The sequence below is a fragment of the Hyperoodon ampullatus genome, assembly GCF_949752795.1.
Source record: "Hyperoodon ampullatus genome assembly, chromosome: 3".
Classification (NCBI taxonomy): domain Eukaryota; kingdom Metazoa; phylum Chordata; class Mammalia; order Artiodactyla; family Ziphiidae; genus Hyperoodon; species Hyperoodon ampullatus.
Genome location: NC_136916.1, coordinates 131,867,724 through 131,895,160, shown reverse-complemented (window position 1 = coordinate 131,895,160; position 27,437 = coordinate 131,867,724). Strand labels below are relative to the sequence as shown.

At 41.4% G+C, this 27,437-nt stretch overlaps 1 protein-coding gene across 1 annotated transcript; it reads right to left on the bottom strand.

Annotated features, from left to right (window-relative positions):
- Window positions 1-15,548: 15,548 nt before the first annotated feature.
- PTGDR (prostaglandin D2 receptor) lies at window positions 15,549-23,437 on the bottom strand. The gene is made up of 2 exons (XM_079701050.1): window positions 22,577-23,437; window positions 15,549-16,191 (listed from the first exon to the last, which is right to left on the bottom strand). The coding sequence occupies exons 1-2, from the start codon at window positions 23,420-23,422 to the stop codon at window positions 15,952-15,954; spliced, it is 1,086 nt and encodes a 361-aa protein (XP_079557176.1). The 5' UTR covers window positions 23,423-23,437; the 3' UTR covers window positions 15,549-15,951.
- Window positions 23,438-27,437: the final 4,000 nt, after the last annotated feature.

Genomic DNA, 27,437 nt, shown 5'->3' with positions numbered 1-27,437 from the left:
CAATATGTTACTAAATAACCAATTGATCACCGAGGAAATCAAAAAATACCTAGAGATAAATGACAATGAAAACACGATGATCCAAAACCTATGGGATACAGCAAAAGCAGTTTTAAGAGGGAAGTTTATAGCTATACAAGCCTACCTCAAGAAACAAGAAAAATCTCAAATAAACAATCTAACCTTACACCTGAAGGAACTAGAGAAAGAAGAACAAACAAAACCCAAAGTTAGCAGAAGGAAAGAAATCATAAGCATCAGAGCAGAAATAAATGAAATAGAAACAAAGAAAACAATAACAAAGATCCACAAAACTAAAAGCTGGTTCTTTGAGAAGATAAACAAAATTGATAAACCATTAGCTAGACTCATCAAGAAAAAGAGGGAGAGGACTCAAATCAGTAAAATTAGAAATGAAAAAGGAGAAGTTACAACAGACACTGCAGAAATACAAAGCATCCTAAGAGACTACTACAAGCAACTCTATGCCAATAAAATGGACAACCTGGGAGAAATGGACAAATTCTTAGAAAGGTGTAACCTTCCAAGTCTGAACCAGGAAGAAATGGAAAATATGAACAGACCAATCACAAGTAATGAAATTGAGACTGCGATTAAAAATCTTCCAACAAACAAAAGTTCAGGATCAGAAGGCGTCACAGATGAATTCTATCAAACATTTAGAGAAGAGCTAACACCCATCCTTCTCAAACTCTTCCAAAAAATTGCAGAGGAAGGAACACTCCCAAACTCATTCTATGAGGCCACCATCACCCTGATACCAAAACCAGACAAAGATACTACAAAAAAAGAAAATTACAGACCAATATCACTGATGAATATAGATGTGAGAATCCTCAATAAAATACTAGCAAACAGAATCCAACAACACATTAAAAGGATCATACACCATGATCAAGTGGGATTTATCCCTGGGATGCAAGGATTCTTCAATACACTCAAATCAATCAATGTGATACACCATATTAACAAATTGAAGAATAAAACCATAGGGTCATCTCAATAGATGCAGAAAAAGCTTTTGAGAAAATTCAACACCCATTTATAATAAAAAGTCTCCAGAAAGAACGTGGGCAGAGAGGGAACCTATCTCAACATAATAAAGGCCATATTTGACAAACCGACAGCAAACATCATTCTCAAAGGTGAAAAACTGAAAGCATTTCCTCTAAGATCAGGAGCAAGACAAGGATGTCCACTCTCACCACTATTATTCAACATAGTTTTGGAAGTCTTGGCCACAGCAATCAGAGAAGAAAAAGAAATAAAAGGAATATAAATTGGAAAAGAAGAAGTAAAACTGTCACTGTTTGCAGATGCCATTATAATATACATAGAGAATCCTAAAGATGCCACCAGAAAACTACTAGAGCTAATCAATGAATTTGATACTGTTGCAGGATACAAAATTAATTCACAGAAATCTCTTGCATTCCTATACACTAATGATGAAAAATCTGAAAGAGAAATTAAGGAAACACTCCCATTTATCATTGCAACAAAAAGAATAAAATACCTAGGAATAAACCTACCTAGGGAGACAAAAGTCCTGTATGCAGAAAACTATAAGACACTGATGAAAGAAATCAAAGATGATACCAACAGATGGAGAGATATACCATGTTCTTGGATTGGAAGAATCAATATTGTGAAAATGACTATACTACCCAAAGCAATCTACAGATTCAATGCAATCCCTACCAAATTACCAATGGCATTTTTTACGGAACTAGAACAAAAAATCTTAAAATTTGTATGGAGACACAAAAGACCCGGAATAGCCAAAGCAGTCTTGAGGGAAAAAAATGGAGCTGGAGGAGTCAGACTCCCTGGCTTCAGAGTATACTACAAAGCTACAGTAATCAAGACAATATAGTACTGGCACAAAAACAGGAACATAGATCAATGGAACAAGATAGAAAGCCCAGAGATAAACCCACACACCTATGGTCAACTAATCTATGACAAATGAGGCTAGGATATACAATGGAGAAAAGACAGTCTCTTCAATAAGTGGTGCTGCGAAAACTGGACAGCTATGTGTAAAAGAATGAAATTAGAACACTCCCTAACACCATACACAAAAATAAACTCAAAATGGATCAGAGACCAAAATATATGAATAGAAACTATAAAACTCTTAGAGGAAAACACAGGAAGAACACTCTTTGACATAAATCACAGCAAGATCTTTTTTGATCCACCTCCTAGAGTAATGGAAATAAAAACACAAATAAACAACTGGGACCTAGAGAAACTTAAAAGCTTTTGCACAGCAAAGGAAACCATAAACAAGATGAAAAGACAACCCTCAGAATGGGAGAAAATATTTGCAAATGAATAGACGGACAAAGGATTAATCTCCAAAATATATAAAGAGCTCATGCAGCTAAATATTAAAGAAACAAACAACCCAACCCCCAAATTGGCAGAAGACCTAAATAGACGTTTCCCCAAAGAAGACATACAGATGGCCAAGAAGCACATGAAAAGCTGCTCAACATCAATAATTATTAGAGAAATGCAAATCAAAACTATGATGAGGTATCACCTCATACCAGATAGAATGCGCATCATCAGAAAATCTACAAACAACAAATGCTGGAGAGAGTGTGGAGAAAAGGGAACCCTCTTTCACTGTTGGTGGGAATGTAAACTGATACAGCCACTATGGAGAACAGTATGGAGGTTCCTTAAAAAACTAAAAATAGAATTACCATAGGATCCAGCAATCCCACTCTTGGGCATATATCCAGAGCAAACCATAATTCAAAAAGACACATGCACCCCAATGTTCATTGCAGCACTATTTACAATAGCCAGGTCATGGAAGCAACCTAAATGCCCATTGACAGATGAGTGGATAAAGAAGGTGTGGTACATATATACAATGGAATATTACTCAGCCTTAAAAAGGAATGAAATTGGGTCATTTGTAGAGACGTGGATGCATCTAGAGACTGTCATACAGAGTGAAGTAAGTCAGAAAGAGAAAAACAGATATCGTATATTAACTCATGTATGTTGAACATAGAAAAATGGTACACATGAACTGGTTTGCAGGGCAGAAGTGAGACACAGATGTAGAGAACAAACGTATGGACACCAAGCAGGGAAAGCCCCGGGGCGGTGGGGGTGGTGTGATGAATTGGGCGATTGGGACTGACATGTATACACTCATGTGTATAAAACTGATGTGTAATAAGAACCTGCTGTATAAAAAATTAAATTAAATTAAATTAAAAAATTTTTAAAAAGGAAGTAAACCTGCTGTCACTCTCTAATCCTCATCCCCAAGAGACACATGACAAATAAAGTCCTTTGATGTTGAACTGTGCAGAGGGAGTAAAGAAAAGAAAAACTCTGTTTCCGGGTAGTTATAACCACATGCTGGCAGAAATTGTGAGTTTGTAACCCCAATTCACCTTACGTGGTTGGTCCAAAAAATCTTTATGCCGTGAATTGGTTTAAAGTCGTCCTGGACTGACTCTAAATGCCCAGCAAATACAAAACCTCTCTGGAGGAAGGGACCATCATCTTAGGCATCAGAGAATCTCTGAAATATGAGCAGTTAGCATACTATCAAGCTCATCAGGAGATGAGACACCAGAAGCCAGATTCAGCAGAAAAACACCTACAGTGGCTTCAGGTATCCTTCGTTATCTAAATTCTTATTTTGAATTCCAGAAAACAAATAGATTGGATTTAATAGAATTCCTTCTCTGTACAAAATTTTGCCACATACTGCCTAAATTTAAGAACCTAATAGATTCGGATGACAAGATGGCATAAATCAATAAGCAAATGGCAGGCAACCTTTTATAAATGGGAAAAAGACTTTAACAGAGCCTACACAGACAGGGATATCCAAAGGCCAATAAACACATGAAAAAGTGTATACAGGAATACGCAAATTAACACCACAACATGATACCACTATACAGTCCCAGAACGGCTAAACTGAAATAGAAAGACAGTATGTAAAGTATTGATTAGTATGTGGATCGACTAGAAGTTTCACACACTGCCATGGAAGTATAAATTAATACACTCAATTTTGGAAGACTGTTTGCAGTATGTACCAAAGACAAAACTTATGACCTAGCAATTACATTCCCAGTTATTTCCTTAAGAGAAATGCATGCTTACGTTCCTAAAAGATGTGTACAAGAATGTATATTACTATCTGTAATAGCCTCAATTAGAAATAACTCAAATGTCTATCTACAAGGGAATGGATTAACCTATTGTGATAAATTCATACTGTGGAAGACTACACACTACAACACTGAGAGTAAGCAAAATATAGCTATCTGAACAACATGGATGAATTTCATAAGCATAACGCTGAATGAAAAAAAGCCAAGTACATACTGTGTGATTTTTTTTTCCTATTTCAATAAAGTTCAAAAGCAGACAAAATTAATACATGATATTAGTACCTGTTGTGGGTGAGGATGGTAGCTATAATGGGATCTTTAGAGGCCTGAGATTCTGGTGGTATTCTGTTCTTGATTTGGGTGCTGGTTACTTAGTATGTTTAATTTGTCTACTTATAACTTCTATACTTTTCTGCATGTATATTATAATTTAATAAAAAGTAAATTGGGAGATATACCAAATTGATCAATAGATCAAGTGCAATCCCAGTAAAACTCCCGGCAGGTTTTTTGTTTGTTTTTGGTGTAAATTGGCAAGCTTATTTTAAATTTTATACAGAAACACAAAGCACTAAGATTAGCAGGGTCCACTTGAAGAAGAATTAGTGTACCAGGTACTGTAAAACTACAGTAACTAAGACAACAGGCCAATGGAATAGTATAGAGAGACTAGAAAAAGACACAAATTTGGAAACCTGATATGTGATAGATATAATATTTAATACCAATGAGGAAATGATGAATTTTTTGATTAAAAGTTCAACTGGAGACAATTGGTTATTTATATGGTAAAAAAATATAAAATTGAATATCTACATCACACCATACACAAAATAAATTATAGGTGGATTAACACCCAAGAGTGAAGGTAAAACTATAAAGCTTTTATAAAATAATGTGGAAAAATATTTCATGATTCCATGTTAGGAAAAAAATTTTCAGTCAGGACATAAAAAGCTTAACCATAAAAGAAAAGCTTAATAAATTAGATTCCAATAAATAAAAGCTTCTGTTCATTAAAAGTCACCATAGAGAGACTGAAAAGACAGATTACAGAATGGGAAAATATTTTTGCAACACATATAACTAACAAAGTAACAGTAGATAGGACATCTACAAATCAATAAGAAAAAAAAGACATTATATGATAAACCTAGGCAAAAGACTTGAACAGAAGTTTTATAAAAAGAGAACTTCCAAACCAATAAATCTATGAAAAGGTGTACAACATCATTAATAAAAAGGAAAACACATTAAAACCTCAGTGAGAAAGCAGCTGCATAGCACAGGGAGATCAGCTCCGTGCTTTGTGACCACCTAGGGGGTGGGATAGGGAGGGTGGGAGGGAGGGAGACGCAAGAGGGAAGAGATATGGGAACATATGTATATGTATAACTGATTCACTTTGTTATAAAGCAGAAACTAACACACCATTGTAAAGCAATTATACTCCAATAAAGATGTAAAACCTCAGTGAGATACCATTAAAAGTTACCAGAATGGCTAAAATAAAAAGTCCAGAAATACAAGTGGAGCAATGCTACCAAACAATGCTGGTGGTATTGTAAATTGGAAAACAATTTTTTTATAATATAATAAAATAAAGAGGCACATACCCTAAAATCCCAAAATTCCACTCCTAGGTATTAGACATACTCTTTTACCTGTCTGACATAATACATGATAAAATAGCCAAAGCAGCATTGTTTGTAATAAACAAATCGGGAAACAACCTAAATGTTCATTGGCAGCATATGATATATTCATACAATAGAACATTATTCGGCAATAGTATCATATGAACTGCAGCCACACAAACAGTGAGGTGAGTCTCAAACATAATACGTAGTGGATGCTGCCCACATCCCTTTTTCCAGGCCAGGGCACCCACTCCTCAGCCCCTATGAGTATTGGCTGCTAATGGTTCACAGGTGGCCCCTCCTCTGGAAAATTGCCCGACCTGAAGGCCACCCCCAGTACACCCAGGCCAAAGATTGCTTATGACACGCGGTACCAACATAGTGGTGCTTTCCAGGCTCCAGAGTCCCTTGGGGATCAGGCTGAAGCTGAGACCTCATCTTTGCTTAGCTCTTGTCCCTGCTCTGTCCCTGTGTCCTTTACCACCTTTTTCCTGAGGGCACGAGCTCCACAAATCACACACACCTGAATCCCTGTCTCTCCTCTGCATGGGAGGAATCTGAGCTGAGACAGTGCTAAGTGAGGGAGAAAGACACAAAAGAGTACATGTGTTATGATACACATTTAGATGGTAAAATGAAGAAAAGTGAAGACATGGTTATCCTAACATCAGGATAGTGTTCACCTCTGGTTCTGTTTCTTGACCTGCATGGCGTTTTCTTGAATGTTCACTTTATAACTATTATTTAAACAGTATATGCACGTTTTATGCACCATTTAATATGATACAAAAAAGTTAACATTTCCAAGTAATTGGAAAGTTTTTTTGGTTTCCACTTAAATAAAAATGTGTTTCCTAACCAGAGAAGATGGAATGTTCGATTTCTGCCTTCTTACATTTGTTGAGATTTCCCTTGTAGCCTAGTATAACATCAAGGCATATAACTGTTTCATGTATCGTATTTATCAACAAAGTATGCTATGGATTTGTGTACAATTTGTATATCCATTAATTTAATAGTCATGACTGCATTAGTTATCTATGACTGCAGAAAAAATTATCCCCAAATTTAGTGACTTAAAACAACATTTCTCTTACGGTTTCTGGGTGATTTTGAGCGCTGCTTAGCTGGGTCCTCTGGGTCTCTCTCAAGGTAGCAGCAGAGGCATTGGGGGGCGCTGCAGCCATCTCAAGGCCGGATTCGGAAGTTTCCACTTCCAAGAAGGTTCATGCAGCTGTAGGAGGATTCAGTTCCTCGTGGGTTGTTGCACTGAGGCCTCCAGCTCTGGACAGGCTGTTGGCTAGGGTTCTCCCTCAGTTTTTTGCCCATGTGAGCCTCTCACAGCATGGCAGCTGGTTTCCATCAGAGCAAGCATGTGAGGCAGAAGCCACAGTCTTTTCTGTTACCAAAGCTGGAGTGTAATATCTCAGATGTTTTTTGCTGTATTCCACTCCTTAGGAGCAAGTCTCTAGGTCCCCTCAACTGGAGGGGAAGAGATTTCACTAAGGCATGAATCCCAGGAGACAGGAATCACTGGCAGCTCTGTTAGACGCTGCCTGTTACAATGATATAACTCACCAGCCGACTTCTCTGCTGCTTTGGTGAATCGCTATTATCAAATAAATAAAATCCTGACTCATACTCATCCTGGCTCGCAGTATACAGAGTTTGCATGCACAAAGCAGCTGATCACAAATGAATAGCTATCAGACAGAGGATCCGTCCTTATTGTCACCAGTAAAGCCTCCTGGCATCCCCAGGAAAAATAAGATGGAATCCAGGTGATACGGTCTAACTTCTTCTTTTGTGCTTAGTCTAGTTTCGCCGGCCTATAAGGAACCATATGCAGAGGCCTTGCACCTGCCACGTCGGATTAGCTACCAGCACAAAACCCATGCACCTGAATGCTCTGTCTCACTGGGCAGTGCAGAAGCGCTGCACACGACACAATTCAAGATGGCAGTGCTTCCCTGGTGGCGCAGTGGTTGAGAGTCCGCCTGCCGATGCAGGGGACACGGGTGCGTGCCCCGGTCCGGGAAGACCCCACGTGCCGCGGAGCGGCTGGGCCCGTGAGCCATGGCCGCTGAGCCTGCGCGTCCGGAGCCTGTGCTCCGCAACGGGAGAGGCCAGAACAGTGAGAGGCCCGCGTACCGCAAAAAAAAAAAAAAAAAAGATGGCAGTAGCGGGCTGTGTGCAGAGACGCTGCCCGAGGCACTGCAGTCTGGAGCCTAAGAAGCACACCTGTCTAAGCCCCTGGAGAACTCGCCCCCTCCCCCTCTGTCAAGATCCGGATAAATAAGCTCCGCCCACAGCCTATCCAGGAGAGCACATGCTCTAGAATGGGAGCTCGCACCTCTCAGTTCTTCCATCAAAGAATAAAGGTTTCCTGTGCTTCTGAACCAAGTTTGGTCTCGTTCTATTGGCTCCAGTGATATGGGTCAGGAGGACCCTTATTGGGGTCTGACTCAAAAGGGTGGTAACAGTATGATTTTGACTATGGGGTTCATGTTTGAAACACTCCTTTTTCTCTGCCCGCACATACATAAGGACTGTAACTTTTGCAGTCGTCCAAGCCTCTTGTTGAGCGTGGGTTTGAGCTACTCTGGAGGACCACAGTATGCCTTTCTGCAGGTCTTTCTAAGGCCCCCCCAAAGTGAATTACAGGACTATGTCATAGTCTATGCTTAAAAATGGACCATGCTAAATATACTCTGCCTATTGAATAAAAATCCATCTGAGTTTTGAATGATGTGATAACAGAAATAGAAATGTATTTAAACAGATATCTTTTTATCATTTGATCTATCTTTGATTGCTGGTGGGGCATGAAAACCATCCATGACTAGTGATTTTTCAATTTCTCCTGTTTCTAGTGTTTTTTCCTTTGTACTTTTGACATGTTTGGTAAAAATGAGTCAAGGCTGTAAGGTATTCACTACTGATTGTATCAGCCACAGGTGAACTTTTTAACCATTTAACCAATTAAAGCTTACCCAAAATTCTACTTTGCCTGATATTACTATTTGTTTCCATTTGAAGGATAGCTCTTTGGTCCCATTTTAGTTTTGGGGGGAGGTCATTTTATTTTGGATGTGTCAATCATAACGAGTAAATCATTGCACTTTTTCTTTTTAACATAATTGAGAACTCTGAGTGATTTTTAAATTTGGGGGAATTAAAGAAGTCTTCCCAATTCATAATGAATTGTGCTGTGTGGCACTTACTGTTTCCATATCCTATTTTGTACCAATAAGAAATTGATGTCAGCAAACTATCAACTTCATTGTTTGTCCAGGTATCTATATAATGCACTACTAGGCTAATCTTGAATGTCAATTATCTTTGATTTGGGGCCTTGCTTTTAGATCTTTGCCCCATACTGCAGCACTTGGTAACATTTGCCCTAAATTGTATTATTTTTATTTTCTAATTTGTCCTGGGTTTCTGATCGGTTAGTAAGAGGTTTCTATGAATTAAGAATCATTATAAAGCCCTATGAGCTTGACTAAAAGTATACTTTCTTATAAGATTTGACTTTATGCTTTATTATTCTCACTTGTGTCAAGATTTAAGTAGCAAAAAGTAAAAAACAAAAAAACAACCAAGTTCATTTCTTCTTCTCTTTGTATTTGATTTCATTTACTCTGTAACCAGAGCATGGACGGATTCATTGCAAATATTTTTAAGACTGGACTGACTCCTGAGTACATGGAGTTTTTTTTTTTAACTGTCTGGCAGATTGAAATTTTTACCTTTCTGATATCAGGTGAGATCTGCTGATTTGTTTCAACAAATCAGGCAATTGTGGAGAGGCAGGGAAAGCAAACCCTAATTACATAACACTCCTCACCTGTAGGCTCAGCTTTCCTCCACCTAGAGGCCATACTGGGAATACCCAGACCGGCAATCCCAGCCTCACTCCTGAGAGGAATTACAAGAGAAGAGGCCAAACTCTCTTTGCCAGTACGACAAAGCTGTCTTTACAATTTTTAAATTGCCTAATAAACTTTTCATACTGTTAATTTTGTTAATTATGAATTTCGAGGTCCTGGATAAAACTGAAACATGTTAATTTCCACAATGTCTATGACAGTAGGAAAAATATGGAGCAAAAATATTTTCTCCTGCATTTTATTATTTTCTCCTTTGGGTAACCTAAGAAAAAAGTCCTTATATGCTGAAGTAAGAACATTCCTCTCAGATACAGCAGAATCTCTGACCAAGTTATAGCAGCCTCTTATCGAGTATACTTATGTTTTCGGGAAATCATGGGAGAGAGAACCTTTTAGTCAATATATATTATAATCTATTTTTGCCCTTCCACAGTTCATGTCATTGTGGGAAAAGGCAAAAAAAAAAAAAGGTGAATATCTAGTCCTCAAATATTTTGAAGTCTGGAAAAGAAGATGAAACATAAAATATATTTCCAAAAATTTATAAAAAGGTCAAATTACAAAAGTTTAAAAATAACTTTACATATTTTAATGGACATTTCTATTCTATATCGAGCTAAGTTATATAATTAGTCCCCTAATGAAAGCTCACCTTTAGACATAATCTCTGGTAATGTTATTCTGTGATGAATGCCCTTTAGTTGGCTTTCTTTCACAACAGAACAACTGTCAGGCTTAGGCCCAATAAGCATCTGCATGAGGATGAAGAAGCAGCATGTCTGGGGGAGCATCTTTCCCTACATGGGCCAAAGGTTCCTCACTGCCATTAGTACTATGAGCATGTGAAACAATGATCCGTGATGGCTGCCTGTATGGAAATATTGTTAACTGCCTTGAGATCATTACAGATAAAATGCTTTGGGGAGTTTGGTGTCAGTGATTACCTGCAACTGAAAAGATCTGAGAATCAGAGTTCAGAGAAACATGATGAATGGAGTCTTATGCATATTTTTTGGTCTTTTGGCTGGTATTTTCTTTTCTGGTGGAGCAGCGGATCCACTAGGTGGATCATCCTAGTGGTTTTATTTGTGGGATCCCTTCTCTCCCCTAAAGCTTCAGGAGTACCTAGCCCAGTCAGCCTTTGATAGACTTCTGGAACTAAATTAACAGTCCTAATCATTGGCCCTTTATTAACGTGGCTGGATAGTATATAATTAAAATCCATAGATGACCCAGAAACTTCATTAGAGTGATAACTGCAATCTTCTGTCTAGGTATACTGGGAATGTCAGGAAAAAAAGAAAAAGAAAAAGAGACTTTTTTCAGAATTTTTCCCTTCCCTAACTTGTTCCTGAGTATATTGAAAGAAGAATAAAGGCACAACTGAGTCATAAGTTGGAATCCTTGCCATCAGCTCTACCTACTAAAAAGCTGTGCAACTTACCTCTCCCTGGCACAGCTTGAATTCAGCTCCTTCTCACCTCTTTCCCTCCCTGGCAGCAGGGTACTCCTGGGCCTGCATATTTGGCATTTTTGTGCCTCCTCCCAGTAGAAAGATCATCAAAGGGGGCCCTTTCTTCTGAGCCAATGCACTCCACTTCCAGGCAAGCAGCCAGGCAAGTGAGTCCCACTCTCTTCCTTAACCAGCACCCTGGTCTAGTGCACGGACTGCACAACCACATGAGGCCTCCCACCTGACCATCCACAATCCATACCACCAGCATGACCTTCCTCAAACTCCATTCTGACTGCACCCTGGCTTCAAAGTCCCCAGCGTGTATACGGGCCCCACGAGAGCTCCAAACCTCCACCCCTGCACCAAACACCCCTGATGGTGGGAAACTTGCCTCTCTTTTCAGCTTCTTTTCCTGCCACCTCTGCTCGTAATTCCCAAGCTTCTGCCAAATGAAGCTACTAACTAAGCCTGGACATACCACACTCCTTTATTCCTGCATGGCTTTGCACATACTGGTCCTTTAGACGTGAAAGATTTCCCTTCGTGCCTTTCCCCCTTGTCTTCTCAGTCCATTTCTATTCATTCTTTTAAAAAAAGAATTCCACATAAAAGAAATTTTGATGTATTAATTTTAAAACTTGGAAAATATGAAGAATTGTGGGAAAAACTGTCCATAAAAAAAATAACTGTTGGGCTTCCCTGGTGGTGTGCAGTGGTTGAGAGTCCACCTGCCGATGCAGGGGACACGGGTTCGTGCCCCGGTCCAGGAAGATCCCACGTGCCGTGGAGCGGCTGGGCCCGTGAGCCATGGCCGCTGAGCCTGCGCGTCCGGAGCCTGTGCTCCGCAACGGGAGAGGCCACAACAGTGAGAGGCCCGCGTACCACAAAAAAAAAAAAAAGAAAAGAAAAGAAAAAAGATAACTGTGGTTCACACTTTGATTCTTTGGTTTATTTTTTCAAGGTATTTTATATGCATATTTAATTATGGATCATACCTTAAAATGCATTGTATCATGCTTTTTTTTTTTACCTCGTATTACACTGTAAGCTTTCTTCTCAATTTTTATAAATTATTTGAAAACGTCTTTTTTTAATGGCTACATAATTTTCATATATGTTTGTGTGTGTATCTATATTATACCTGAGGAGTTTGTTTAACCCGTTTCGGTCAGGTAGATGATTTCCTTTTCATCTTTTTGCTATTATAAATAATGCTACAAAGAAGAGTTTTGCACATAACTGTGAGAGCCCCTCTGGAAGAGAATTCTAGAGTGGAGTCACTGGAATGGTAGAAAAGAACACTTGTAGGCTCTTGATATGCAGTGTCAGGTTGCTATCAAAAAAAGGTGGACAAATTTACAAACTCACCAGGGGAGCACAAGTGTTCCTTTTATTTACTAACAGCCTTTCTGTTATTGACAGTCATAATTATTTTTGTGTGTGGTCCTTGATAATTTGATTTTAATTTAGCATTTCTTTGATTAGACAGGAATTTTTTCTACATTTATTAACCACATGTATTTCCTCTTATGTAGACTATTTTAGTCCTTTCTTTAGTTTTCAACTGGAGTCAAAATTCCTACTCATCTTCAATATTTCACTTAAGCGTCTTCTCACTGTGAAGTTCTGATAAACCTACACAACACCCCTAGTTCAGGTTTCCTCTTCTGTAATGGGACTGTGTGTGCACATTTATTACTGGGATTTCCACACTCTATTGTAACTGTTTACATGCTTGTCTCCCCCACTGGACAATGAGCAAATCATGCGCCAGAACTAAGTCTTACGTTTTTTTTTTTTTGCGGTACGCGGGCCTCTCACTGTTGTGGCCTCTCCCGTTGCGAAGCACAGGCTCCGGACGCACAGGCTCAGTGGCCATGGCTCACGGGCCCAGCCACTCCACGGCATGTGGGATCTTCCCGGACCGGGGTACAAACCCGTGCCCCCTACATCGGCAGGCGGACTCTCAACCACTGCGCCACCAGGGAAGCCCAAGTCTTATGTATTTTTTTCCTCAGCACCTAACTAATTGCCTGACCCAAGGTATGTGTCAATTAAAACGTATTTAATGTTTAATGATCTAATGAGTAAATCAATGAAGATCATTGAAGAGTTGACTTTTAACTTAACATGGATTTCATCTAGATGTTATATCTACATTCTGTGTTAAACAGCACTACTAACTCCTTGGATAAACCTGTGCAAACTTGTTTAAAGGAATACATATGCTAATAGAACAGCCTATAAAAATCCTCACTATTAAACTGCTAGAGAATGAAAGACTGCTGGTAGCCCTTTACTCAAAACAACAAAACAAAACAAAATAAAAAAACTAAACCCTTTTATTTCACTTGAAGAAAGTAATTTTCTTTGCAAAATATCATAAAGTTATGTTTATTGATGTATCCGGGAACTTTTCAAATGATCTTGACAATGATCATAACACACCTTCTAAAAGGAGAGCATGAAACAAATGCACTTCCTCTGACAATGAAACACATACAGGTACTTACAAATTAAATATACAAACGAGAGTTAAACTTGAAAACAAGTGCATTTTTCATCACATCATACTCTCAGATTATAATTCCTGTATGCCTAATTTGGCCATTTCACAGTTCTGCTACACACAAAAATTACACATATATTTCCAGGTTAATACCACCTCTGAGATAAACCAGAGGTGAAAAAATGGGGCTGCTGCTAAGCTGAAAATAAGGCAAATACTTTGATCTTTGGAAGGGATGGCTGAATGGGGGTCTCAGGCTATTCAGATGTAGCCGGCTGTCCAGCTCAGAGTCTGAGTGTGTCAGGTACACCACAGATGCTGAAACCCCTCTGATGCCCCCATGAAAAAACTTTCATCTTTTACCCAAGGTGAAAGTTCTTCCCTGCAGGCTGGGTCTACAGTCTCTTGCTTAGTTTAACAGCTGCAGCTGTTAAACTTTTCCCTTTTGGTCATAGTGTTGCTAACGTTCGTAAGCATTATGTACAATTAAAGTGCTTGGTGGTGCTCCATCTGAGCCATATTCTGCTCCAGATTGAAAGCGTATCTCTCAGGAACCTCAATAAGGTCTTACTGTCTCCACCAAGGGCAGAATATGGCTTTAACATGTAGATGTTAAGGTCATTGCCACTGCTCTCAGCTGAGGCTGACTGAGTCCCGGGTGAGCTTGTCTCTGTGCTGAATGCCCGGCTGTGTCACAGCCATGCTTAGTAAACACGCTCTCTGGGAAGTCCTACATCCCTGTCTTCCAAAGACCATAAATCCCTCCCCACCAAAGAATCCATTATTTTGATAAACCTACAAAATGGGAGGTTCCAAAAACTGAAACAACATTTTGTAGCCCACTCCAAATTTTCATGCCTACTGACACCCCTACCTCAACACACAAGAAACTGGACTTCAAAGGGTAAAAAGAACTTTTTCTTCTCTAGGGTGTAGACCATAGTCACATCTTGCCTTTCATTTACTTATTTACAGCTTCGCCTCTTCACACAAGGTGGTGAGCGTTTTCCCAGAGGGTGGCTGGGGAAGGACCCTCCAAACGCCTCACCTAGTTATATTTTCTACCACCCTTTTCAGAGGAGCATCTATAATTCAGGCTATACTTGTATCAGTTGGCAAAGGAAAGAATTAAACAGGGGCAATTGTGATGCAAAATAAACAAATCAGGTTCCAATAGAAATAAAGAGGGTAAGAAAATTTAAGAACACCTATCACATAATTGTAAACTGTGTTGTTTCTACTGAATTTAAATAAAGACCCAGAGGTCTCAAGACCGCCTTAAAAAATTAGGGACACCAAGTACAAACAATGGAACAATTACTATCATTGCTTTAAGACTTTTAACATTGTTTACAATATATGAAATTGTAGTTGCTATTATACTCAAAATGAAAAACCCGACTGAACTCGTTCATGAATATAGAGTGACAACACATTATTAAGATCGATCGAGGACTTTCCTGGTGGCGCAGTGGTTGAGAGTCCGCCTGCCGATGCAGGGGACATGGGTTCGTGTCCCGGTCCGGGAAGACCCCATGTGCCGCGGAGCGACTGGGCCCGTGAGCCATGGCCGCTGAGCCTGCGCGTCCTGAGCCTGTGCTCCACAATGGGAGAGGCCACAACTGTGAGGGGCCCGCATACCGCAAAAAAAAAAAAAAAAAAAAAAAGATTGATCGAATAGCTTTGAAAATACATTTAGATGTTTTGTTATGGGACATAGCTTCTCTCTTTTTTTTCTTTTTTCTTTTTTTTTTACGCTATGCGGGCCTCTCACTGTTGTGGTTTTTCCCGTTGCGGAGCACAGGCTCCGGACGCGCAGGCTCAGCGGCCATGGCTCACGGGCCCAGCCGCTCCACGGCATGTGGGATCTTCGCGGATCGGGGCACGAACCCGTGTCCCCTGCATCGGCAGGCGGACTCGCAACCACTGCGCCACCAGGGAAGCCGTGGGACATAGCTTTTAAGGATATAACTTGTAAGATTTTTTTTTTTTTTTTTTTTTTGCAGTACGCGGGCCTCTCACTGTTGTGGCCTCTCCCGTTGCGGAGCACAGGCTCCGGACGCACCGGCTCAGCGGCCATGGCTCACGGGCCCAGCCGCTCCGCGGCACGTGGGATCCTCCCGGACTGGGGCACGAACCCATATCCCTTGCATCGGCAGGTGGACTCTCAACCACTGCGCCACCAGGGAAGCCCTGTAAGATTCTTTTGATCATGGTTCTTTGCCAGAAAATGTGATATATTCCTGAGTTTACCAGAGAGGTTAACACACTGTCACAGGCTGGATTCCATGTTAGTTCCGCAAGAACTGCTGTGCCAGTTCCTATACATAAGAGGCCTTATGAAAATCTTGTGAAAAAACATCCGAAATACCGATGTTCTGAAAATGATGAAAATCCAAGGGTCCACAATGGAGATCACAGAGAGAAAGCGTAAGGCTCGGAGGTCTTCAATTTCTTCAGCAGTTCCATTTTTCTCGTGAACAGCTTTAAACGCTCCATAGTAAGCACGATACTGTTTTAAAGGAAAATATTCAATTAGGATAGCGGAAGGTCGATGGCTGCAACAAATTCACTTACTTCACTTAGGAAACATTACTTTTCCGTAAGAGTATGGCAGCTTGGCTTGGAGTATTCATTTGGGTAAATTTATAAGCAGCTAAGGCCACCACAGTGGATGGGTGCAAGTGAGAAGCCAGGGAGGTGCAGGGCCGACCTGGGAGGCTCAGTGGAAGCCTGGTCCTCCTGGGAGCCCCTGGCTAAGTCCCTGGAGCTGGTCCACCTGTGGTGAGTGTGGCAGGGCTAGAGTTGCCCGCTCCCTGCCTGGCGGTGTAGAGGAAGAGCTGAAGTGGGACAAATCTAGTCTACTGAGTCGTTTACAGAGTCACCGCACTCCCATAGATACTGATTCTCTTCCCTTTTTCCTCTGCCTCCTTCCTGTCCTCGATTCTTAGTTAGCCCAGAAATAAGTCACTCTGGTGAAATGTCACATGTGTGGAGACACCAATGAAACAGAAACTTGTTTTTTCTTTCTCTGAATTTTTTTTTATTGAAGTATAGCTGATTTGCAATGTTTTAGGTGTACAGCATATATATGTATACGTATATACATATAAATGTATTTTTTTTCTTTTTAAGATTCTTTTTCAATATAGGTTATTACAAGATATACATGTTCCTTGTGCTATACAGTAGGTCCTTGTCTATCTATTTTATATATAGCAGTGTGTATCTGTTAATCCCAAATCCCTTATTTATCCCTGCCCCCGATTTCTCTTTTGATAGCCATAAGTTTGTTTTCTATGTCTGTGAGTCCATCTGAAACAGAAACGTTTAATCAACGTAAAGAGACAGGACATATTCCAGTGGAAAGACAGGAGACAACTTGTGTAAATTACTCATTTTTAGCACAGATGCTTATCATTCTGTGGTTGTCATCCTCTTTTCAGACTAGGAAGAAAAAAGAAACATACACAGAGCGATAAGCCTACTTACCTGTGCCCAGCCACTCCTGTATTGTCTTGCTCTTCCTTGAGCTCTCTGGCCGCTTGGGAGCCCTGCAAACTGCTTCATCCCTTTCCTGCCATTCAGCCGACACTGCTGTCTAGACCAGCACTACAACTGTCTCCCACTCAGTTGGAGGCCAGCCACTTTTTCTCAGTGCTCTTACATCACCCATGCTCACTGAGATTCTAAATCCATAATGGGACAAAATGGACTCTAATGGTACAGAAAATATGCAAACTCAACATTAATGGGAGGGGATATGAATAAGTACACAGACCAGACCCATTCAACGCAATCAGGGATATGAGAAGATGTATGTTCTCATAATTGTTTCCTTACCTTTTTATTCTCTTTTCTGTAGGTTCAGATACTTCCATCTAGTGCACTTAGGAAGACAGAGTTTATCTGGAAGCCCTCTCCCATCATCACTGCTTAATAACACTAAGAGTAATAATAATGGCTAACGTCCACACAGAGCTTCATATTCTCAGGCACCGTTCTAAGTGTTTTACTTTTAAAAGTTTGTTTCATCCTTACGAAAGTCCTGTGAAGTAAGTATGTTCATTATCTCCATTTTACAGATGTGGAAATTGATTACATGCCCAAATCCTACCTTCTTTCCAGGTTGACCTAAAACATTACCCCCAACACGAAGCCTCTGGTGATGGTTAAGGTGGTGGTTAAGCTCATCAGCTTTGGAGTCCGACCATCCAGGTTAGATAGAATCGCCTCACTGGCTGTGTTACTTCAGGCAAGTTACTCTGTTTCCTCATCTATACAATGGGGATAATTGCACCTATCTTTCAGGATTGTTATGAAATTTGCATGAGATAGTATGAGTACAACCGTGAGAACAGGTCCTTGCACTAAGAATAATTCAATAATTAGCTAGTATTATTATTTTATCAATTAGGAGTCAATCCTTTCCTTTTCTAACTCCTTTCCGGCCCTAGTCACTCCCTCTCACCCCTAGTATTATAGCTGCAGGCAGATGTGATGTTTTTCTCATTTTATATCCCCACAATGAATTACAGTGCCTGGAATGTTGTAGGTTCCAGATCTGAGATGAATGAATAAATGGATGACAACAGGCTACACACTTGAGTTAACTGAAAAAGCAAACACTTTATATGACTTTAATCTTTATATTTGCTCCTTTCTCCTCAAAGTGGAGTGCAGCAAGATATAATTCTTACTATTTGAGAATGCTTGATTAGTTGGGATCTGGGTAACTGAATGATGTTTATATAATTAAGACAAAATTTATTTCTGTACACTATTTATCCATATCAATTCTATTGCATATTATTAGGTTATTTGTACTTTCAAGTCACCTGATTTGTATTAGAAATGTAATATTCTACAAACGGCCTTTTAATTTTATTTATTTTTTGAGTTTACTAAAAATATGACAAATTTATTCCCTTGTGACAGTGATCAAAGTACATATTCTATTAATTCTCACAAGACATCCGTTCGAACACAATCTAGACTTTCGAAAAATCCTCTGATGATCAATGGTATTCCCTAGAATATACTTTATAAACTGCTCCTCTAACAGAGGGCTTGAATACGGAATACCCTCAGAATATACAACTGGTTTGTTCAACGCGTGTAGGTCATTACACAAAGAGAACTGGTGTGAGAAGAGCGCCCTCTGTTGAAATTAGGGGTCCACAAAAAAATGTTGCTGTTGCCGGTTCTCTGGCGACAGCTTGGCTGGACATCCCTGCTTAGGACATCAACATTGATTCCAACGCCCTCTCCCATTCAGTTCATCCATCACCACACCCTAGACCTCACCCTCTGCTCTAGCTCTTTAAATCCACTTCTTACCCTTTTCCCTGGGCCAGTCTCTTGCTACCATCCCTTACACAACTTTAACAGCCTCCTATGGATGGCGCATCCCACCCATTCTTTCTGCTCAACAAAATGAAACACACACACACACACACACACACATACACACACACACACAAGAGTTATCTCAATGCATGCAGGAGGTCCTCTAACCACTTCTCTGACTCCATGGATTCTGATATATGCGATTGCACAAGCTTGTGCATACCTTTACCTGGCTTCTAAACCTTTCAACTACTATGTTGAATCTCTTCGTGAAAACCCTCTTTCAGCCATTCCTGCTCCCCGACCAACCTCCAAAACACTGTGGTTTTCTAAGGTAAAAATAATTTTGATGAAAATACTTTGTATACATTAAAGAACGTGCTGCAAACTGCCACTAAAGCTCCTCCCATATTCTCTATACTTTCTTTTTACCGTATCAAATTGGAAATTTGAGAATTCAATCTAAACATCTTGCTCTAATCCAGCATTATAACAAACTTAATTAAAAAATCATATTCCAACAAACTTTTCACCGGCTTAATGAAATATGATATTTATGTGATGAGCAAGATTTTTTTTTAAAGTTTACCCACCTTCACATACAGCCTTATTTTTTCCAATCACTAAATCCTTTCCTTAGAAAAGTGATTTTCAAAGAATGGGCATCTTTAATACTCTTTCCGTGTGTCTATGTGGTCAAAACTATTTTCATAAAAAGATGTTACTTGTCTTTTTTCACTTTCATCCTCTCATAAGTGTACAGTGAGTTTCACAGAAGCTGCCTGATATGTAATGAATGACATCATCACTCCCATGGCTAATGGAATATGTGCTGTGTACTCTTGCATTTTCTAGACCTTTCTAAGGTAATAGGATATACATATGTGCATTTTCAGAGATTGTTCTCAGTGTTTCTGTGCTCTTAACATGCTTTTCCCCATGTTATCTGCTAATATTACTATACTTTATTATCATTCATTAAATAATTTTGAAATCTCAAACTTCTCTTTCACCTATGCAAAAACACAAGCAATAAGTACATTGCAACTTGTTTTACAATAATATCTAAAATTTTTCTTATTTTAATTTCTAATATTGTAAATACTAATAGATATAATCCACATAAATAAAACATCTTTGGGTCCTTAATAATTTTTAAGAGTGAAAAGAGGGTCGTTAGACTAGAACAAGTTTGAGAACCACTGCCTTAAAATATTATACTATCTTCGGAGGTCATATTTCTTAATTAATTTTCTATGTCTAGCAGGCAATTATAATAAATGGAAGTTATAATTAGTAATACTAATTTTTGAGGCCACCGGGCACCTGGTTAGTGTGTATTTATGTATGTATGTATATATATATATATATATGTATATATAATACTTCAAATCTTCATAACTATCTTACAGAGCAAGAATAGTTATCCTCATCACAGATGAGGAAACTGAGGTTAGAAAGGATAAGTAAGCGCTTTTATACTTAGTAAGTGATGAGACCTGATTCAAACCTATGCTAAAGCCCTTTTCCTTTCTAGAAATGATACTTCCTGTGAAGAATGCTGTCTGCATTGCATGTCTTTGAAACTTTACAAGTTTTTTAGAAAATCATTTTCAAGTCCATTATTTCCTTCAATCCTCACAAGCCCCTGTGAGTTATTCAAATCTCCTTAGAGAGTCGTCAAGTGCAATGTTCTTTCCAATGTATTATGCTTTCTGCATTATTCTTACTAAAACATTCAAACTCAGGACATAATATCCAGGCATTTGGCTAATTTCTGCTTTTATCGCAGCACAGGTAAGTAAGGCTCTTATTTTAGAGCAAGGATCTGAAAACATATTCTGTAAAGGGCTGAAGAGCAAACGTTTTAGGTTTTATGAGTCAAGAGGCAAATAGTGAATATTTAGTAGGTACTTACTAACAAGAGAGAAAACACATTTCTACAATTTTAATTGATGAAATTAAAAATGTAATAATAATTGAGTACAATTTTTGGTAATACATGTCTACTAAAGAGAAGCGTGAGTCTTTTTCTTGGAATCACATTTGACTTAGTTGGGGTTCAGAGTTCATGTGCCCTATCATCAAATTTATGGCAAATGTTTACTTATAAAAACTATTCTTAACTCCAGGGCTGCACTAAAACAGTGGGCAGGACATATTTGGCCTGTGGGCTGTGATTGCTAAGTCTTGCTTTAGAGTGTGGTTCTCAAAATGTGATCCCCACATCAGCAGGTGAAGAAGAGGCTGCTGAATTCTTCAAAAATGTCTGCATCAGAAACTCTGGAGAATGGGGCCCAGCCAGCTCTGCTTCTAAAAGCACTGCTGATGAGTCTGAGCGTGCTAAAGTTTGAAAACCACTGCTAAATATCTATACCTATATCTCTATCTCTCTGTTTATATAGATATAGATTTATTTATTTATCTTGGGGAGTTCTGATCCTAACCCAGAGAGCTCTTTGCCCAACACATTAAGGCCTTCATTTAAGGGAAAAATCACAGTATATTTCACTTTCACCCCCCCTTGAAAGTAATGTCCAAAACTGCTACACTGCCATGAGAAACTTAACTTTCCTATTCACATAAGTCTCAGGACTCCAATGACACGGACTTGGTAACGAATTTATTTAAATGTTGTTCATGTTGAACAAGTACACTGTGGGGTCTGGAGAGGGAGAGGAGCAAGGCTGAAAAAGGTTTCTCAAGCCTCAGCCACTCCTAGGTGTCTTGGCCGGGGTCACAAGAGGAAATACCTGCAAAATGAGGAAGTAATTCAATGTGCACCACACCACCCCCGTTAGTGATTGAAACCCAACATAATGGCTTTCATGTCACCTCGCTTGCCAAGATAGAAACAAAACCTGTCGAGACAGGTTATTAGAACGACACCACCAGCGGAAACGTTCCTACACATCTGCTAATCCAAACAGCCTCTCCGCCTCTGCAGCACCAGAAACGGCATCCGCCACTCCTCAAAGTTTACTCACGAGTTAAAAAAAACCTAAACCTATGCTTTTAGTCACTCACATGTGCAAATCACTTTGACAGAAGCACACCTTCCCTATTCCCTTTCCACACCAACACCGGGGAGAACTCCCAGATACCATTTGCCCATTTCTGATGCCACTAAAATCATGGGCAGGTGTAACGAAATAAAACCTCACGTAGCCATCGAGAAGTGGTAAAGGACTCGTATTGCCAAGGTCCGCTCCTCAAAGTCCTGAGGTGCATAAATAACCCTGAGATCTTCGCAGAGGAAAGCAGGGAGGAGGGGGTTCTGCTAACTGGAGAGGTTCTGCGGGGCTAAGGGGACACCATCCGGCTCCGGCTTTCCCTACCTTTCTGTGGCTTTACCTCTTTTGGCTCAACAAATTGGGTTCTATCTCCTGGGGGCTGTGGAGGGAACCTGATCCGGGGAACGCAGCAACACACCCTCCTGGCTCAGGGCGCATCTCTTGCACCGCGTCCAATGCGCCCCACCCTTCCCTCCCGGCAACTGCGGCCCGACGCGCTTCAGTCTCCCGCAGCCTGAGCGCCAAGCGACTCACAATTAAAGGCAGGGAGCACATGGTGAAGAGCACAGTCATGAGGGCTAACAGCAGGAGGTGATCCAGCTCCTCCAGGGGCTGCGCGGTCTCTTCCCTCTCGCCGGCGGCCAGCTCCGCTCGTTCCCTGGGGCCAGAGCGCGGGAGCCGCCGCAGCCGCAGGTGCATCGCGTAGAGGTTGCGCATGGCGCTCAGGTTGCACAGCCCGATGGCGAGGACCAGCAGCAGCATGAGGCTGGCGTAGAGCACCGAGTAGCTCAGCACCGACAGCGAGCGCTCCTCGTGGACCATTTGGATGAAGCACCAGGTGCCGGGGCAGTACTGCACGAACTTCCCGAAGCCCGCGAAGGGCAGCGAGCAGAAAGCGAGGCAGAAGGCGCCCACGACAGGCGCCACCAGTGCGCCCCGGCGCGGGGTGATGTACCGTCGGTAGAAGAAGGGATGCCCCAGGGAAAGCCAGCACTCCAGGGCCATGGCCAGCAGCTGCAGCGTCGAGGCAAGCCCGAAGAAGGACATGAAGAAGGCGAAGGCTTGGCACAGCGAGCTGCCGGATGCGGGCTCCAGGCCCCTCAGGCTCCGGTTCTGCGCGTAGGCGGACAGCACGAAGGGGCTCACGAGGGACTTGCCCAGCAGGTCGGTGACCGTCAGGCCGCACACCAGCACGTAGAAGACGGAGGGCGGCGGGCGCGGCGAGCGCCGCGGGCACGACCGCAGCCCCGAGCGCGCCAGCAGCCCCAGGGCTAGCAGGTTGCCCAGGAGGCCCGTGCTGAAGAGCACCCCGCCCATCGTCGCTGAGTTTCCCTTCTCCACCGACGTGGTGTTGCAGCAGCGGTAGAACAGCGGCCTCATGGCGGGAGGCGCGGCGAGCCAGAGCGGAGGCTGCGGGAGCGCTGGGGCCACGGCGTCTGGGTGCAGAGGAGCGCCCCAGGCCGCCCCGCGCCCGGCTCCGCCGGAGAGGCTGAGCCGCCAAGAAAGCTCCGCGGACGGCGGTGTGTTCCCCACCGCAGGCGCCTCTTATCTCAACTCTCGGGTCACACCCCGCCCCTCGGGGCGGGACGCACAGCCGGCTGCGCAGCCCGCGCTGGTTTCTCAGAGACCCCCGGCAGCGGAGTGAAGAGCTCCGCCCCGACGCGCCGGGTCCTGAGGAGAGACAGATCCTCAAGCCCAGAGTCGGAAGAAGGGAGGGAGGAAGGAAGGAAGGGAGGGAAGGAGGAAGGAAGGAAGGAAGAAAGTAGGCAGACTCCCAGCATCCAAGACCAGTCCTTCCTGCGAGGCAAGAGAACTACTGAAATGGAGGGGAAATTGAGCCGCAGCCACTGGGAGGAGAGGGGCCCGAGGAGGAGCATCCAAGACCAGTCCTTCCTGCGAGGCAAGAGAACAACTGAAATGGAGGGGAAATTAAGCCGCGGCCACTGGGAGGAGAGGGGCCCGAGGAGGGGGTGGTGGCGTGGTGGGACTGTGGCGGTGGCCGAGAAGAACTCTGAAGATGAGCGCGGCTGGGAGGCTGAGAAAGCGCTACCACTAGTTTTCGCGTTAGTGCTTTAAGGAGGGGAAAAGGTAACCAACCTTCGCATAACACCTAAGCCTTAGCTCCTTTCTCTTCTAGATCCTGAAACAGGAACAATGAGCTTCATGGCCTAGGTGAGGAAACAGAGATCTTGGAAGGTTAAGTCATCTCCCAAGGTGACAGAGCTAGTACTTGAGCTGGACCTGGAACCCGGATCTTCTATTTATAGAGTCCAGCTGTCTTGCTTCCATGGCTTCTCCTATCAAGCTTTCAGGCAAGTGGCTCCAGGGAAAACCAAGAGGAGATGCTGGGTAGCGTGAATCACGGTGGTTGTGTAGACATGGTGGGAGGAGGATGGTTAAGAGTGCTGATGATATCAGACCCGGGTTTAAGTCCTGGTTCTGTTACTCACTGTGTGATCCTGAGAGACTTGCTTAACGTCGCAAGAAGTAACATCTAACCAGCTTGTTTGGCTCTTTTGAAACATAGGGATAACACGTGTAAAGTGCAAACACGTAGGAAGCACTAAGTACGTACATTTGTCAGGATTCTCCCATGTTTTAGGAAGGTTGTTTTAGTAGCTAATGTTTAACTGCAATTTTGAGCATGGATTTGGAAACCAGAAAATAGGAGACTTAGTTTGAAGCTTTTTCACTCTGGTTTGTGACTACTAGAAAACATTTCTGCCCTTCTGGCCTTTCACTTGGCTGCATGATAGATTGGAGGGAGTTAATTGTGCTTAGCATGACTTATTTCTTTAATTAACACTTGACACCCTGGGAAAGAAACTGGCTTGAGTGTGGAATTTCAGGGGGATGACCAGGACCCTATTATATAAGCAAGTAGATTATGCCTTGGCTTGAAGAAGCTCATTTTGTGGCTCAGTGCCTGTTCTGATGGACAGACTCAGGGAGAGAGTAAGACTGGGCTTTAGACATAAAAGCCTAAAGGGTAGCCGGAGAGGCTGCTTTCAGATTGAAAGCCTGGCCAGTAATTCAGGTCTTGGGGTGGGGACAAAGAGTCCAAGCTTTGGAATTAGATCTTTCTGAACTCCACCACTAGCTGTGACCCACGGGTTAGTTTACTTAATCTCTCTGAGTCTGTTTCCTTATAAATAGGATATGGGACTTATGCTGGCCTTGTAGGGTTATTGTGAAGCTGAGAAAGTATAAGGCTTTTGGCATAGAGTAATAAAAATAGTGAGAGCTAACATTTATAAGCCCCTATTTATATATGCTGAACACTCTCTAATCCTTTCACATCTATTAACTCAATTAATAGAAGGTCTTCCGAGGGCTTAGTTCCCTTCTCCCTCTCGTTCCCACCACCTCTTATTCCCACCTCCAGCCCCTAATGAATAATTATGGACTTAGAGGAGCTCCATTTGAGCTGATGAAGAGGAAGAAGTAGCAGGCCCAATAACCAAAGGGCACAAAAATCTGATGAATCTGAGGTCTCCTCTCTAGACAGACAGCCACACGTATGCACAATTTATACCAATTTCAGTGTGTTCACAGTTTCCTGAAGTCTCGCTATGCTGCCTGGAGGAGGCCCAATAGACTCTAGGTTAAGAATCTTCCTCTAATGACGTTGTATCGGGATGTTCTCTTGCAGTCTTATTTTTCTGTTCCAGCTGTCTTGACCTTCATACCCCTTCCAAGAATGTACGCAACTTTTTAGAAACAACTCTCAAGTGGGGCTGAAGGGGCAACTGTCCATCCTTGACATGGTCTATATATATCATGCTTCAAGGCTGATGGCTTTGAATGGATACAATTCAGGAAACCACATGCTTCCTTCTGGCCAGTGTAGCTGGCCTTTACCATAGGATTTCCAGCTGCTTTCCTGCCTGTTTGCTCTGGTTCACCCTGCCCTATTCTCATGGTTAACTTTGGAGTCTCCTGTCCCTCCGCCTAAGAAATCTTATTGTACAACTTCATTGTTCAGCCCAGAAAAGTATCATTTGTTCATACATCAAGTATTTTTTGAGCTCTTACTTTGTGCCAGGAATGGGAGTGAGGTGTGTGGGCCTTGAGGAACATACAGCAAAGAAGCGAAGGCAAATGTCGTCTCATGGGACCTTTACATGGTTATACATTTTATATCAGTTTTCATAGTAACAAGGCTAAGGTTCCCCGCCCCGACCCCTAGAGGGAAACTTCTAATGAAAATATCTTGGGCCCAGTTACATAGTAAAGTTATCTTCATAATCTGCAGGTTGCTTAATTGGGTTATAAGACAAATCTTCTGGAAAAATATATATGGTATAATGTGAACAGACACATCTAAATATATAATTATATTATGATTTTGTAAATATAAAAACCATATATGCTCATGGACAAGAACTAGAAGTTGACATAGGCAAATAAAACATTAACTTAAACTTGAGAACGGATGGTTGAAAAATTTCTCCTTGGATTTGTGATATTTTCAGTATGGTACCTGTAATAATTATCTACAAATTTTTTAAACAGAAAACAAGTGTATGCTCATGGCCAGATTTTAGAAAGGGGAGAGTAGGAAAAAGAATAGGATTTCCTGGATCCATATTGACTGTTCTTATCCATCCCTCAATCCTACTGAACTCTAAGCAACATTTTGGGCTGGGGATTGTGAAGAGCAAAGAATAGGGAGGAAAGCTAAAAAGTAAAGACAAACTTAGCTACCAATTTTGGAGCATCTGCTCTGTGCTAGTGGCCGTGCTAGATACTCTTCACATGCAGGGGGTGAGGTGGTGGCACAGCAGTGTGGTGGTGATGGGAAGGGTCTTTGTGGTCATACTGTGTGAATTCAGATCTCAGCTTTGCCCCCTTGCTAGCTCTGTACCCTTGAGCGACCTTCTAACCTTTCTAAACCTGTTTCCTTGTCTGTGGAAATGGAGGGAGGAGTACTTATACTGAACTCATATGCTAGTTATGTACCTAAAATAGAAAATAATCTTCATGGAGCAATCATTCTCAACCTTGGCTGTACTTTATTTATTCATTTATTTATTATTTTTAATTGAAGTTTAGTTGATTTACAATGTTTCAGGTATACAGCAAAGTGATTCTGTTTATAGTTATATATATATATATATATATTTCAGATTCTTTTCCATTATCGGTTATTACAAGATATCAAATATAGTTCTCTGTGTTATACAATAGGTCCTTGTTGTTTATCTATTTTATACATAGTAGTGTGTATCTGTTAATCCCAAATTCCCAATTTATCCCTCCTTCACCTCCCCTTTTTAACCATAAGTTTGTTTTCTATGTCTGTGAGTCTATTTCTGTTTTGTAAATATAAGTTCATTTGTATCATTTTTTTATATTCCATATATAAATGATATCATATAATATTTGTCTTTTT